We start from the raw sequence: 17,113 nt of genomic DNA, 5'->3' as shown, positions 1-17,113 counted from the left end.
ATTAGTGTTGGCTTTCATTAATGTTTCTTTGAGATTCATTCAAATGAATCTTGAGAGATGAGTGACCCGAATCTCGAATCGAATCTAAAAATATTCATGAATCTCTAAATCTAAGTGTCTAAAGATTCATGAACTTCCAAGGATTCACGAATCTTAAAAAAATAATGTATCCATTAAGATTCGTAAATCGCCAGGGACACATGAATCTTTAGAAATGTATTATATTCAAAATATTGAATTCCATGCTGCGGCGATCCATGGACCGTCTTACCGTAGCAAAACAAAGAATTCGACTGTGTTGTACATGCCAAGAAGTCTCGAAAGTCTTCATAAGCTGGCATGACCACATCAGTTGTTACACTAAGAAGAAGAAGAATAATAAGCTCTATGAAGCTTGACAGATTTATGAATCTCTAGAGATTCGTAAATTGTTCAAGATACATGCATATTATGAGATATATGATTTTTTCGAGACCAGAAATATCATCAGAGATACATGATTCTTTGAGATTCATGAATCTTTCCAACCGAGGTTCAGATTCAATGAATCAGTTGAATGATTTATTCAGAATCGTGAATCTGAATCTGTTTCATCCAACACTAAATACAGCGCTTTAAAATTGATGTTTACGAGAAAACGCCTAAAGTTATGCGATTGTCATTACAAATTAAGCCTGTTTGATTGATCGTTTTTAAAATACGGTGAACGGTAGTTGAAGTCTTATTTCTCGTTTTCGCGGCGTTGAGGATGACAAAACACAAGTCTTACATGAATGATACTTTATTTATGTGACTTTAACAGGTAATCAAACGGTGCAGAACAGTCTTAAATAAAATACATATCAATTCAATGATCAATCAGAGGGGCCCCTACGCCGGCTGCCACGTATAATGAGTCCCCATCCCCATCAATCAGTCAATTCAATTCCGATAAATCATTACCTCTCCCGTAGGCAGAAATGTTTTCTTTACCATTCGCTCTCCCTCTCGAAGGCTGTATCGATTTTCCCGCCCAAAACCAAAATAAACTTTGCTCAGCTCTCATTCGCGTTGCCCGCGATAACGAACCGCATCAAAACCGCACAAATTATCCTCCCAAATATCGGAAAAGCAGCGCACAACTAAAAAAAAGTTAATTTCCCTATCAGACAAACTCGGCCGGGTGGTTGGTTGGGGACGCCCCCTTTTTCCGCATCGGAATGCAGCGCAATTCAGGCGTTGCTGCTGTGGGTGGGTGAAAAATAAAAGCTTATCAAAATCAATAAATTAATTCAACGGCCTCGCTCTCGACCCGGATACACACAGGCAAGCAATTCATCCCACCGTAGCAGTGAGGCCCACATTTCTTATCGATGGCGGCGGTGGTGTTCCTTGTTATTGTTACTGCTCGGGCGGTAAATGAAAATAAAACCCGCCGAACGCTCGTCGCAACGAACCTCGAAGCGGAAGGAGCAATCGCGATTTCGCGAATTGGAAATCGTTAATTTTCCACTTCCGCTGCCGCATCGACGGGGCTTTGCTCTCCGTTTGCCTTGTGTCTGTTCTGGGGTTCCGATCCCACGTTTGCGTATCGTACCGCGTCGAAAAAAAAAAAAAAAACAATTTAAATTCTTTCCTCTCTCCCCAAACCTATCGACGCTACATTGTGGGTGATGGAGAGATGTTTTTTTTTCTTCGGTGGAGCTGGTTCGGGTTGTAAGGTGTAAGGGAAAAAATGGGCCACGATAAAATTACAAACATTTTATTTATTCGATTTTACAAACATTTATCATCGGCCAGCCCTGTTCTCTGGGGAGTGCTAAGTGTTTCAATTTCGATTTGATTCTAATGTTTCGTTACTGTTGCTCTATTCCAAAATTCTTAAATTTGCTACAGCTGTGGATTAGAATCTTCCCTTTTTTTTGGTTTGAATATGAAACTCTTGACCTTATTAAAATAATTCGTTAGACAAAGCGAGGAACTTCAATGTCGAATTCAATCAGACGCGCAATCAGCAACCATTCTCAGAATAATGACTATTTCGCTTCAATAACTGAACTCTGGGCTTCATCTTCAATGCAGTGTACGAACGAGCTCTTGTTTCAGTATTTTAACCACGAAATAGCAGAAGCACAACAAGAGCAAGCTATGCCGAACAAACCCCAAAACACTACCAGGCAGGCGGGGGGCAAGTTTTGATATCGAACATGACGTTATTATTAAATTAAAAACTTTTAATGAGTTTGAATATTAATTCCTCCTGCTGCTCCAGCCGCCCTCCCCTTTTTGCATACTTTTGCGCAAGGATGGATATTAAATTTTCGAAAGACACATTGCCAAATGTCTTCCCTCTCATTGACGGAACGCGGCGCGGTTTCTACCACTACACAAACTAACTGTGTGTGTTTTCGCGGCGCGTCTCTTCCTCAGTTGCTCTTTCACCGGGCCGGCACAATAGCAGCAGCAGCACCACGGAAAAATGGCAAATCCACTCGACTGCATGGAGGCAAAATTGTCTTTCCGCTTCGCTGATAATGTACGATGCTTTTTTTTGATTAACATCGTCGTTGCCATTCGGAAGAAAAGGACATTAATGGTGTCTTCATGGCTCCACTGGCCGTGGTATTTGGCAGGATGCGACAAGTCGTTGGCTTTTGGGTCTTGTCCGAGGGTTTTTTTTTTTTGTTGTTGCTTGCTGTTGGTAGACATCCGACGTCTTGATGAACGGTGAATGGTTCACGCTTTTAGGTTGTTTCCTTTAGTTGAAATGGATTTACCGGAGTTTTGCCTTTTGGTTTCCCGCTTACGGATCTGCCCGGCTGGGATATCAGCTGAGGACAAATGCTTGCCTTATCTCCAGCGTAACTATTTCTCCAAGACACTGACTGTTTAATTAAATTATGCTACCCCTGGATTCATAATCGAATCAAAAATATCGTCTCGTCGTCCTATTATCTGCGTAGACACAGTGATTCGCTCATGAACGAAAGCGACGGTTTATGTCCAAATAAAGTCATACACAAAACACATGTTGTTGCGAAGACTTGGCTCTGGCAGTAGCAAAATATATGAAGCTGCTGTTACACGATGTTCATTACAGCTCGTCCAGCAGTGCATCTGCTGCAGTGAAACATTTCTTCATAAACGATAACAAATTCAATAACGAAAAATGAAAGGGGCGCTCGCTCGAGTAACTCGAGACTCCCGGGAGTTTGCAAACATTGTGCAAATTTCCGTACCGAGCAAGGCGAGGCTCTGGTTAGTAGCTTTTCTTTCATATCCTTCGCCAGCGCAGAAAAGAGTAGGAGGGAGGTTAAGTGATGCAGCCAAATGGTGCACGCTTCGTATGCAGCGCTCCTTCCCGATGGCAGCGATTAATATTAATGATATGATGCGCGCATCTATATCGTGGATGAAGGGCGAGCAGCAGCAGCAGTAGCAGCAGTCCCAGGACATTGGACACTATCCGGTGTTCGGTCGTTGCTGCTTTACGACTATTTTCTGCCGGCTCTTCCTGCGGATCTCGGTTCCAAGACGGCGATGGAAATTTATCCTTTCCCGTTTTTGGATGGACCAAGCCGGAGATAATTATGGTACGCGGGGAAGATCGCAAATCGCCGCTTTATCTGCTGTTGGTACAGTGGTCGCTTTAGCCGTGGCGGAACTTTATCGAGTTCCGTTAGCGTTCGCAGCAAAGTGCAAATTTAAAATTGTACTTTTGATGAGTTTCTGGCAGTAGCAGCAGCTTTTAGGAAAGGTTGGCGCAAAGTGCTGCTCAATGTGCGATGGAAATGAATTTTTGGAAAGCATTTTTGACTTCGAGTTCTACGCCGCGTACATCAATCGTATCGCTTATGCAAGATTTTATGGATGAGCGTTCTTCAATTTATCAAACCTAAACACACGATTAATATGCTTCAAAATCGATGCTTACTGCTCCAGCTTAGGGGGAGATAAGATGCAAACCGTTCGACACGTCACGCACGTTTGATAGGGGCAGAAGAAAAATGGCATTCCACCATGAAGATTAACGTCACATGGCCTGACGGTCGCGTGGTTCCAATGGGCTGTGCAGGGACGTGCAGGGAGTCTTCATAATTCAAACTCTGCACTCACTCTGTCATTGTCAGACACAACGGCCTCCCCATGCAACGGATGGATCATGCATTGGAGTCCGGCGTCATCTACAATTACCCAACTAGATGGAGCGCCAGTTATTGTGGAAGTTGAACATCCATCCGAAAAAAATGACCTGCAAGGATGCAGGATTTGCTGTGGATACTGTTGGATGCCGGTTGGTTCCGTTACATTGAGCGCTACCCCCAGGCCGTGTGCGTCACACATGTCACCTGCAAGCGATACGCGAGCGATACGCGGGCGCCCCTATCAGCAGGATGCGTGTTGTGACGATTTATGTAATTGAAATGATTATCTGTTCATTTTGTGATACGCATTGGGATATTCACCGCGGGGAGTTGCATCTCGTTGAGTTGTCAAAGTGTAGGTGCGGCATGGTTGTTGTTTCAGTAGCACACAACTTCCCTTCCCACACACGAGCCTTGCGAAGGATGGTGTGGATGGATGTAAAATTTCGGAACCAGACAGAGGACCTAAATCATCTCAGAATTTATGTCCTCTATTATCTCGGAACCTTGGAGACTTGTGACGGTGCTGGTGTCGATTTCGATTACGGTTTTTAAACCAAACCCCCATAGAGACACACACGCACTATGGGGGGATGGTTTAATGTCCTGGAAGTTCCGCTTAGGCCCGGGCAATTCCGGCACCGTTGCTATTGGCACATACAATTGCCTCTATCAGTAATGGGCTGACGTAATCAAATCACTGCTGCTGCTGCTGCTGCTGCTACGAGGAACAGGAGAATCACGTGCTTTGCGTCCATCGTCGAAGCCGTACGGGCGTACGAGAGCAAAACACACACGTACGCTGAAGGCTCCAGTTAAAATCAAATCGCCTGGGACTTAATTAATGCTGCTCGTGACTTGACGCCCAGCGAGCTCGAGCTGGTGCGTGCGTGTGCCTCCCGTGTTTGTTTTTGTGTAGCTTTTGTTTGCATTATGCACGGCGCACTACTCTACCCTCTCTGCTGCTAACCTGTTTCGCCTTCCGAAACGTTTGTCCCGTGATGTGAAAGACGTCAGGAGCTCACCGTGTGTATGTATGACTTCCTCGCCAAATGTGCTGTTGGGCATGAACCTGGTTGGGCATCGGGGCGGTGGGGTTTACTCATTGTTCGGTGGTATTTTCATACAGCCATTTAAATATTGCCACTGGTGTCGGTTTGCCTGTACCCTTCGCCCCCTCGTGGATGTGCCTTCATCAGACCGTAACGATGGGCCTATTATTTATACGCTTATTTTGCCACATCATAATCATCATTATCGTTCGCCGTGTTGAACGAGTTGTCGATTTGTTGTTTCGTGGCGCGCGCGTGCACGAGCGGAGTCGCGGAGGAACCGTGAAGCCCTAGCTGGTGGAGGTTTGTTTGATTGCGGGTTTTATGATGATTGTGATGATTAGAAATTCCTGCCATTCTCTTCTTCGCCCCTTGGATTGCTGGCTTTTGTGTTAACACACTTTGAAGCAGCAATTTTGGAGCGGTTTAATGAGAGGTTGACTTCGTGCGGGTGATTTTTTTGTAGTTGGGAATTGGATGATCATTGAAGCTGATGTACCGATTGAGACTTAAGAAAGAGTGTTTTTGAACAAAAAGCGGAGTTAGGATTTGAAGTGCTATTGCTGTTAATTTTTGCTAGTACTTTTTCTGTAAGAAGATTCTTAAGTCGCTGATGTGCTCTCTGGAGCTGCGCTCTGGACAGCATTATTAGCAGTATCCAGCCACGACATTGACCGATCCCTGCCTATTCCGACTCCCGTCGACTCCTGTCCATTCCGACTCCTGCCGACTCTGGAGAACTCTAAACAACTCCGATTCCACAAGACTCCGACTATGGACGACTTCAGATGACTTCGACTCCGACTTTGGACGACTCTGACTCTGTACTACTCTGATTCCGGACTACTCCGACTTCGGATTTCGCCAACTCCGTACTACTCCGGATAACTCCGAAGAATGCTGATCGGTCCTACCTTTTGAAGTTGGTTCCGAAATGTTTGGAGTTGAGTCAGAGACGACCCCGGAATTTTGCAGTTTTGAGTTTTGAATTCCTAATAGAGTTTGCGTCTGCAAGAAACTTGAACACAAGTATTCTAAATGAGATTTTCATGCAGGATCATTATAAGCAGGGTGTAGGAGGAAAAAAGTATGTCGAGTTGTGATTGTGACTATTCTTAGTAATTTCAAACTATTTGAGTAATGAGCGAGATGAAATAGATACCAAATCACATAGAAGTAGGAAATAAACATGATCTATGGTATGATATGCCTTTCAAAAATGGCAAAATGGGAGAATTCAAGTAAATAAATCTGTATGCTTCCTACTCTGTACGCCAAATTGTATGCTTCCTGTAAAACAATCCTTATATTTAGGAAAAGTCACCTCCTCTTTTTAATGCTGTTTGTTTGCCGTCATCATTTGACTTGAAAAAGGGTTAAATAAAAGCTTTTAATTCTTCAAAGTGTAAATACGCATACAGAACAACAATAATCTCGTTCAACATTTTTGGTCCTCCTCGACCCTTTTGACACCTCTGCCAAGGAATCAAATTGTATAATGTTTCTCCTGCCTCACTGTTGAACAAGAATTTTGGAGTTCAAATAATTTAAAAATCTGGGTATGAGTATTTTGTTACGCTCATATCTGCCACTACCAGAAGCTAGGCAGAAAGGTACGATACGATACAAGCAGCATCAAACGAGCATGCGTGTAATGTGGGCGCATCAGTGCGAAAGAGGCAAGGCAAAACGAACGGGGTAGCATAAATTCATTTGTCCCGACTGAAACGGAGGAGTGTGGAAAATGGAAACTTTGCCTTTTGTGCTGGCGTATGATTTTGAGCCATTATTTATGAAACATAATACCTGCCTGCCTCCCGACGTATGGTCGGAAAGCGGAAAGGGTGGATACATCACTCCGGTGTACCGTACGCGCGTACCGAACTGCCGTGTGCGGTTGATGTAATTGAGCAGGCTTATGAAGCCGGGAAGGATGGGTCAGTTAAATCCGTTCCCTCCCCCCATCTAACAAAAGGTGTCGGCCGACTTGTTGTGCATACCAATGTGGTGGCCTTTTCCGCGCCTGCTGTACGCACTCGAGCTTCGCCGTACGGCTTAATCCGCGCTAAGACCCGTTGATACTGGCCGATAAATTACCGTACTTGTGAAGTACTGGAGTCACCCTTTCTACGGGGTTAGAAAACAGTCCACTTACTGTTGGTACGCGATGGTGCAATGGTGAGAGGTCGTCTCCGCCGAAGAATGGAACAATTATCTTACGAACGTGCCACAGGAAATGAAGTCTGCAGGTCCTGGCGAGGATGCTGGGTAGTAGAAAAGGTTCCCAGAATTTGAAACGGTTTCTGCCAATTTTGCCGTTAATGTTCATTTAAAAAGGCCACCCCTTTTTTTTGGGGTGTTAGTCGGTAGAGTCTATTGCGCTCCATTGCGCTCAACAAAGCGCAGTGTAGTAGGGACTTGCCTTCGATGGCAGCACCCTTCAGCAGCAGGAAACGCATGCCGGAAGTAAAGTTGTTACCGTTTCCCGACCTCCCAGGCCACCCAGCAGAGACCGTGCCTTCTTCTTTTATGCGCTCCCTCACCAACCGAGCATTCTGCTCCTGGTGGAAAAACTTTTCTACGCTAAACTTTTTGAGCAAATTTCATCTTTTCTTACGTTGTGTCAACTCGTTTTCGCCAAAATTGCTCTTTTTTATTAGTCTGTGTCTATTGTTTCGTTTGCTTTGCCGTCCTTGCTCTGCCACTCGCCCCCGTACTTTGAAACCTTTTGTTCCTTTCTACACTGGGACAATCGTTTGTGGTACAATTCTTTTTGCGCGCAGCGACTGATAGGTTGGCAATTTGGTAGATTCACGCTTGTTTCCTTCCTGACGCGCGCGCGCGCTTGATGTCCGGAGAAGGGATGGCAGCGTAAAGGTGGGAAATTTTAACTTCTTCCGTAACACAGAATGGCACAGAAAATGGTTTGGTGAGGACGCAAATCGGTTGGAAGATTCTTTTCCAAGTGTCACGGGAGAGAGAGAGAGTGAGAGCAGCACCCACTTCTTTGCCGTCTGTAAAGTTTGAAAGAATAAGCGTTCCGATGGCATTTGTGACATTTTGAAGGAAGAGTGAACCTTCAGTAAAGGTTTGTTTTATGTTTTTGCTCTGCCTTTTTTGGGAGTTGATTTTACAGAATAATTATCCATTTTTGTTTAATGTAACTCTTATAGGAGAAGTGTATAACAGTTTAGTATTCGTATAACAGTTTTGGACTAGCCAAAATATCGTGTTTTTTTTTTCAACCAAACAGGCATTATTAATTTCGGATATGAAATTCGCGAAGTCGCGGAAGGTTAGTTGATCGGTTCAGACAAAAAAACTCTGTACACGGGTGCACAGTTAGGCGTCAGAATTGTAAGTGTTTATTCAGATTCAAAATGAATTCTTATATACTAATTTCTTCAAGTTCTATTTTGGGAAGGTTATTTTCTCTTCCTTTTTCGCATATGTTCGTGTCGCTAGCCTTTTCCTTTTTGCCACGCCTACGCATTCTCCTAGGAGGTTTTCTGGTTCTGGTGTGCTGTTTTATGTCAAGCGATCCTGAAGGAAATGTGATCCCTTTTTTTATTGCTTTCTCTGGTGAGAACAAATTGTTGCATTGATTGCAGGCGTTGTGGTTTTCCCTTTTTGGCGTAACTGTACCTAACACTTGACTTCAGTGGTGCATGTTCCGGATGTATCGCATCATTGACAAATACTTGAACTTATTGCCTTTCGAAATCTTATCTGGTTCATGTTATTAACGCATCTATGTTTGAGAGATTTTTAGGTTTAACGATTTTACGGTCGTGAGAAAAATGGATGTGGAATTTTCCTACGCTTCTCGGAGTTGGTCTAGCTTGGCACACATGCATGCTGTAATCCTAAGTTAATCGTTATAGGTTCGAAACGATTTGAAGTAATTGACTGCTAAAAAATGCAAGTCAAAATACCCAGATGGCCCTACTTGAAGGGTTTAGGATTACATTAAGTTTGTCTCCTTGATGGTACGTCTGTTGTCGAGTATGTTTGAACTATCATATTTTATTCTATTTTATGGTTAGAAAGAAATATAAAAAATCTGGATTGTCGCGTTCGCAACATACCGGCCCTCGTAAAACTACAAGTTTTACAAAATAACGCGACATTTTCTATGATAGAATTTAGGAGATTATAAAGCAGAGATAAAAAAAAATATAAAATGTATAAACCTACGATATTTGTGTTACTTGCGTTCGTAATCACCGTCTTGCTGCCCGATGAGCGGTTGCTGTGAAGGCGGTGCGCATGCTGTAGTCATCTCGTGGTCTATTGTTGTTGGGATGTTGTTGTATCGCGGATACAGGAACATTGGTAGAGTACGATGTATTCTTTGCTCTACTACGGGTGATGAGAATGCTGGCGGGTTCTGGTCTGTGTTTGGTTCATCGATAGTGTGGTTTGGATTGTACGCCGGCTGTGGTGCTACATTTTCTTGTTGTCTCCGATGGCCGCGATGAGATAGCAGATTAGTCAAGGAATCCCAAAAGGATGCTAGCAACTGCCATCCTACTCCGTAGATTTCGAATAGAATTCTGCCATGGATTATTGTATCCATAATGAATTTGACTGCTCTGCCAAATACATAGATACCTATGGCTGTAGATGTAATGTTTCCGATCCACGTGGACCATGATACCAGCTTCGACCAATATTTTTGAAATGCATTATGAATTACCTTTTCTGATATGAGTGCGTCAAAGGTAAATCCTTGTAGATTAGGATGTTGACCGGCGATCATCTTGTACAAGACTGAAGATGCTATTTTCTTATCACCTTGTTCGTACACTAAGTTCTTCATCTTTTGGAGACTTTCGGCATCGTACACTCCACTCTTCATTAGACTTGGTAAGGGAGTGTATGCCCAATTGGTTACGATATCGGTGGTCAGTTGTTGTGGGGCTGTCGTTTCTCTCAAACGATGATCTGTAGTATACCACCTACCACCAATTGTAAATTTCGCTGGTAGTAATGGTGTGCAGTCTATTTGCGTGCCTCTTAGTTGTAGCATTCGTGTAACTGGAGCCATAAACATAGAGCGATTATTGTACTTCACTGGAATTTCTTGATAGCAATCTTCTTTGCTGTCATAAGTGACGTAGACCGGTTTGCATTCCAGAATGTATAGTACTTCGGCTGCTACGACTGCTGTGTAACCAGGACGTTTAACGAGATTCTTGACGAATTCACTTGGATTTAGGCGAGCAAGTGTTAATTTGGTCTCCAAAAGTGCTTTATCTAGTTTGCACATTTCGGTCATAACTGTAGTGTACACATCGTTCAACTTTTGACCGAGATAGTTTTCTACTAGCGTGATTTTTGAGTTGAAATAGGTGAACAAGTCGAGATTTTTTCCATCGATTGCTCTGCGTTTGAAAGGCGATTGATATCCTTGTAACTCAAGAATGAAAATCTTTGGGTGATCGGTTACGTAGCTATTAAAGCCGCATATTTGAGTAGCATCGAGAGCCCTTATTGAAAACATATGCTCTTTCGATATTAAGGTGTAGACTGCGTTAGCTCGTGTTTTGACGTCAGTATTTTGATCAAAGGTTTTGTTTACAGTACCTTCGTAGATTATTTCAAAGTCGTTGCGCTCGCATTGTCTTGACAAATCGACACTCCACGTAAGGTAGCCGTATTCCGCATCTAGACACCAACCCGTCGTATATTTGCAGATGATCCCGTTACGCAGCGTTACCTGGTCGTTTTCGATGTCCGCCGTGGCTACGTAATCGTACATTCCGATTTCATATTCGTAATATACCAATGCGCTTTCCCAGGTGTAGCTCGATGTCCGGTAAGTTCCGCCGCTGCATTTGGTTCCCGTGACGCTGCCGACGATGAGTGCTTCCCCTCTGGTGGTGTGATTACGACGCAGTTCCCTGACCTTGGCATTGATAGATATAGAAACTTCTCCTAACGTTTGAGCTAATTTACATTCTACTGGTGTAAATTCCTTTATGATGTACGCGTACCCATATTCATAATCAGAAGTGTGAGAAAAGGCGCCACAATGTCGAATTGAGCGTTTGATTATTACTTTGCATTGACTAACATGTACTATAGTTTTCGGACTTCTTTGTAGTACTTGAATGCGTATTTCTTTTGTCGTTACATTTTTGGCCGGTGGGATACATGATGCTACGTCCATAAGGGAGTAGCTAGTAATGTTTATGTCATTATTAGCGCAGTCATACGCTATCAAACCCCTTGATGATTCCCCTATTGCTTCAGCTGAAAGAAATAAAATCATTAGTAGAGTAATGACAATATTGTTAAATTTTTTGATGGTATTCCCCGTTAATTTCTTTTCCGATCCCGGCCCTCGTTTAGAGTCTGAAACGCGCGTGTCGTTTGGTGGTAAATCATTATAAGGACGTTTAAAAGATTTAACATCGCGATCGTTTTTCTTGTTTTCATTTACCTGATTATGACAGGTACTTAATGGTTTTTTAGGGTTTCGTTCATGCATGATACCTACAAATTCAGGTGTTTTGGCGGAATTATCTATTGAAGTCTTAAGATTTTCTTGTTTATAAACGTCAAGGATTGCTACTCCTGTAACTGGACGACAATATATACCTTGTGCTGTTTTTATTTTAACAGATCGTATTTGTCCGTCCTTGCCGGGTTGTAATTCTATTACTCGTCCCTTTAGCCAGGTACCGGGTTTCATCGAATTAGAATCTGTAATTACAACGATATCATCGATTTTAATCGGTTCTGTCAATTTATTCCATTTTGGTCTTTGGGAAATGAGTGGTAAATATTGCTTTACCCATTTGTCCCAAAAAACCTTGCCATAGTAGAGCGCAAGTCTGTAATGTTTACGTTCTAAGCTATGGGTTGGGGTTTCTATCGGTATGGAGTAATTTCCTGCTCTACCGATAAGAATATGAAACGGTGTTAACGGTTCATCGTTTTCTTCATTTAGAGGAATGTTCGTTAAGGGGCGAGAATTTAGAATAAATTCGGCTTGTATTAAGGCACTTCTTAAGACTTCAATGGTCGGTGCACGATTTTTTCTACAATGTATCATATCCTTCAAATTGGATTTGATTATGCGGATTAATCGTTCCCAAGACCCTCCAAAGTGCGGGGCGCTTGGTGGATTAAAGTGCCACATTATTTGTAGTTTCATTGCCTCTCCCTGTTGCATGCGGGCGTTAATTTGTTTTATCAACGATCGCAGTTCGTTGTCTGCTCCCACAAAGTTTGTTCCATTGTCGCTGTAGACATGAGTCACCATTCCTCGTCTCCCTTGAAAGTTTAGGAAGCACATGATAAAGGAATCGGTATCTAGCTTTTCAGCTAACTCGATATGGCTTGCTCTTGTGGTCATGCATGTGAAGATTACACCCCAGCGTTTTTCTATTGATCTTTTTACTGCTACTTCGAATGGTCCGAAGTAGTCTATACCCGTATGTGTAAATGGATAGACGTACGCTTCCGTTCTACAGGTAGGCAACGGTGCCATTAGCGGTGCTATCGGTTTAGCCTTAGCATTTTTACAGTATTGGCATCTAGCCTTTACGTAACGAAATGCTGTATTCAAACTGGGTATGAAATATTTTTGTTGAATTGCCGATAAAACTATTTTATCTGACTGGTGGTTGTAAACTTCATGATACCATTGTATTATTAGACGAGTGATGTGATGATCTTTTGGTAATATAATTGGCATCCTCGTTGATTTCGGGAGATGCTCGGTGTATTCCAGTCGGCTCTTGAAGCGCATTACGCCGTTTTCGTCCAAAAAGGGCGTTAGCTTCGAGAGAGGTCCAATTGTTGTCAATTGTCCGTTTTTCTTTATATCTTTTATTTCGTCTGGATAGATATCTTTTTGAGCCTTTCGGTACAAAATATTCTCGGCACGAATTCGATCTTTCATCGTGTATGCCTTGGAAAATGACCTTTTTCTCAATCCAAAATCGACTATTTTCATGATGGTCGAAATTCTAAATATGAGTTTCCACCAATTGGAGAATTTTTGTTCTTGAATGTAGTCCTTTTTATCTATATGAATGTTGACGAAATGTTTTTCTTCGTCTGTCTCTACCGCTACATTCCTGGGCCATTCCTTTTTGTCATGCGTTAGGAATGGTGGTCCTTGTAACCATATGGAATTTTTGGTTATGACCTTTGTGGCCTCATCTGCTGGGTTCAGCTCTGATGGTACCCATCTCCATTGGTTCATTGTCGTTGTATCGAGGATTTCTCCGATACGATGGGCTACAAATGGTTTGTATTTACGGTGAGAGGAATTTATCCATGCTAACACCGTTTTTGAATCAGTCCAAAATGTTGTTTCGGATATTTTGATTCTCAGTTCACTTTTGATTGTATCCAACAGCCTAACCCCCAATAATGCTGCTTGTAATTCTAAACGAGGTATTGATAATATTTTAATTGGCGCAACTCTAGCCTTTGCGGTGAGAATTTGGACATATGGTTTCCCATTGTTTATGCTTCTGGCGTAAATAACTGCGGCAAATGCCTTGTCGGAGGCGTCTACAAATGTGTGTAGCTCTATTTCTGAAGTGGGCGTTTTCATAATCCATCTAGGAATACGAACATGTTTGGTTAAGTCAACATATTTTAGCCACGTTGTCCACATTTCAAACAAATTGTCTGAAATTGGTACGTCCCATTCATTTGTTTCTTTTGTCACTTCTTGCATAAGAATTCTCCCTTGTATGGTTATGTTGGATAAGAGACCCAATGGATCGAAGAAACTCATAACAAATGATAATACTTCCCGTTTTGTTGGGTGTCTGAATTTTAGACGAACGTCAGAAGGTATTTTGTCCAGTTTTGCATGAAAGCCAATGTTATCTTTAGTTGTGTTCCAATAAATTCCGAGTATTTTCGATTCCTCGTTTCTACTATCCATTACCTTTATATTGTCTGCGTCAATCCTATCTTCTGATATGGTACTGAGCAATTCTTTGTTATTTGAGCAAAACTTGGTAATAAAGAATCCTTCTTCATCATGAGCCTTTATTACCTGTTGTACTGTCTCTATGGCAGTGCTCATTGAATTAAAGCTGTCATTATAATCGTCAACATAATGCTGTTGCACGATTGGAGTTAACGCTAAAGGGTATTTGTCCTTTAGCCTCTCTGCATTGGAATTTTTTGCGGCCTGCGCGCAAGAAGGTGAACATGTTGACCCGAAGGTCATTACTTGCATAACGTAAGTATCTGGCTTACGGTCTTCGCAATCGCGCCAAAGAAATCTTTGGGCATGTTGATCTTCTTTACGAATTCTTACTTGATGAAACATTTCTTTAATGTCACCACAGATTGCGTATTTTCCTTCACGGAACCTAATTAGGATTCCAAATAGTGAAGTGGTGCTGTCCGGACCCGATAGTAAGGCGGAGTTAAGAGATTGTCCTCTAACCTTTGCTGCTGCATCGAACACCAATCGGGGTTTCGGCGGATCCTTGTTTTTGTTTATTACCACGAAGTGTGGAAGATAAAATGTATTTGATGGATGCATTTCTATTTCCCATGGTTCTAGTTTCCTAGCGTAACCTTTTTCTACATGGCTCTTGAAAGTTGTTAACGCCCATTCCTTTAGTTCTGGTTCCTTTTTCAACTTTCTTTCTAAGCCAATGAGCCTTGACATTGCGTTGTCCAAGCTAGCGGGAAATTTATGGTTATCCTTTTTCCATAGCAATCCTACCTCGTAACGTCCTTCTTTGAACTTCAGAGTATTTTTCAGGATTTGCTTTGCCCTTGTTTCTTCCTCAGATTCAGGTAGCGCCTTTACGGGCTTTACACCAAAATCTTCAATGGAAAAATAATTTGACATCATTCGTTGAATTTCCGAATCTTCTTGAATAACCATCGAGAAATTTTGATTTTTGTTTTCCATCCTTTTACCGTGTATAAGCCAGCCAAGTGGGGTTTTTACGGCTATAGGTTCTCCCTGCTTCCCGTAGCGATGCTTTGTACCCATTAATAGTTTGTTATGTCTTATGCCGATCACAATGGTCGGCTGTACGTTTTCAAACTTATCGATTGGTAAATTTTTCAAATAAGGGAACTTGAGACACAATTCATTGTAATCTAACGTTTGTAATGGTAGCATTAGATTTTAATCGTCCTAACGTCTTTTAGGGCGAAAGTCTTTTTGGTTGTCCCTCTTATCTTTAGATTTACCTTTTGACTTCCTTCATGGTCAGCCTTTGTACCTTGCGTCCAAACTAGTTGAAGAGGAGTTTCTTCTCCCGTTAGCGACAATTGTTTGGCTATTTTTGCATCTAATAGGGTGAGAGATGAGCCTGTATCTAAGAAAGCATACGTTTCACGGTTTTTTCTTTATTGATTAGTGTTACTGGTAACACTTGGTAATGCGTGGAAGATGCGCTTTGTACCTCGTGGTGATTATTTGCTACTTCTCTTTCAACTGCTGGTGTTGATTCTGTAGAATGAAGCATTTTATGATGTTTAGCTGTACATCCGTTAATACCACACGTTTGCGCACTTCTACAAACGTTTATACCGTGATTGTTAGAATTCAAACATCCGGCACAAAGTCGTTTGTTACGAACTATCTGTTGACGCTCTGTTATAGTTTTGTTTACTAAGGCGTAACATTTAATAGTTTCGTGGGATTTATTGCATATTAAGCATTTTATAGATGATTTGTTTTGATTTGGTTTATTATTGTCCTGCCATTTTGGCTTAGATTTATGTTCAAATTTTTGCTCATGTATGTTTAGATGTCCTTTGTTATTAATCGATTGTGCGGCACTCATGAGACTGGCTCTTTTGGCAAAGGGTTTTAACCATTCACACAATTCATCTAAGGTTTGATTTTCTAAATCTACCTTTTGTGCTATAATATAATCTGTCCTTTGACTTGGATGTCGTAGGGGAGTTTGGACACTAATTCCAAAACCAGTCTATGATCGTTTAGATAAGACGGTTTATTCATGAGTTTTACCGTGTGCACTAGATTTTCTAATGCATTGGTCAATTCATAAATCATGGTTTTTGACTCTTTTTTAATTTTCTGTAGATTATTTAGGAGTTCAAGATAAACTAAATCATTTCTTCCATATATCCTCTTCTAACCTCGACATAATTTCTTTAACGTTATTGGATTCCATCATTAGCTGTTGAACGTGCTGCAACGCCTTTCCGTTCAAAGCTTGTGTTAAACGGTTTAGATTTTCTAAATCCGTAAAACTGCCCTCTTCGTTTGTTTTATCAAACGTTTGTTTGAATTTCGTCCATTCTTTTGGATCGCCTCCAAACTTGGGCAACTGCATCAAGGATTGCCTTCTGATAAGGGTTTCCACGTGCGATGGTTCCTTTTTATCATCAACTAATATTTTGATGACGTTAAAAATGTCTTTCATCTGATCCTTTTGGCTGATGATAAAATCTTTTATGGAGGTTTCAATGCTTGTTTCTTGTTCCTTTCCCTCCTTGCCCTTGTCGGTTTCCTTTGTCAAGCTTGTAAGACGATTAATTTCGTACTTGATGCTTTGGCATTTCGGACATAACCAATATTCTTCTCGTTTAGGCAGTCGTTGTAATTTAACACACGACAAATGGAACCAACGATCGCATTCATTGCATTGTGTCATCGTTGGTTCGCTCGTGTCCACCCCGGTACACAATCGACATGCGCCGTTTGGATTGGTCACAAATTTTACAGGCATTTTGGACGATGATTTCCTTGCCTTTTGTTAGTTTAATAAGGAATTGGCTTACCTGGATAAGTTCCTTTATTTCCTTTTGAAGTGACGCAGGGTGACGTTCTCCTTGTCTGGACCTTGGCTGCGCTGTGATGAATTATTACAAGCACAATTGTTCAGTAATTTGATAAACAAACACTGCTGGTTCAGATTACGAGTTTTTTGTTTTTGTTTTGTTTAATTAACGAGTTTAACG

The 17,113-nt window shown here is 41.8% G+C and overlaps 2 protein-coding genes and 1 long non-coding RNA gene across 9 annotated transcripts in view; 2 read left to right on the top strand and 1 right to left on the bottom strand.

The window, feature by feature from the left end:
* Positions 1 to 17,113, top strand: part of LOC121598671 — a 441,765-nt gene that overhangs the window by 207,855 nt on the left and 216,797 nt on the right. The window lies entirely within an intron of this gene.
* Positions 1 to 17,113, top strand: part of LOC121598677 — a 45,302-nt gene that overhangs the window by 9,124 nt on the left and 19,065 nt on the right. The window lies entirely within an intron of this gene.
* LOC121598673 lies at positions 8,446 to 17,068 on the bottom strand. The gene is made up of 2 exons (XM_041925863.1): positions 16,934 to 17,068; positions 8,446 to 11,887 (listed from the first exon to the last, which is right to left on the bottom strand). Exon 2 carries the CDS (start codon positions 11,874 to 11,876, stop codon positions 9,384 to 9,386), a length of 2,493 nt encoding a protein of 830 aa, XP_041781797.1. The 5' UTR covers positions 11,877 to 11,887; positions 16,934 to 17,068; the 3' UTR covers positions 8,446 to 9,383.

The sequence above is a fragment of the Anopheles merus genome, chromosome 3L (genome assembly GCF_017562075.2).
Source record: "Anopheles merus strain MAF chromosome 3L, AmerM5.1, whole genome shotgun sequence".
In the NCBI taxonomy this organism is placed as follows: Eukaryota; Metazoa; Arthropoda; class Insecta; order Diptera; family Culicidae; genus Anopheles; species Anopheles merus.
This window is presented reverse-complemented; position numbering and strand designations above follow the sequence as displayed.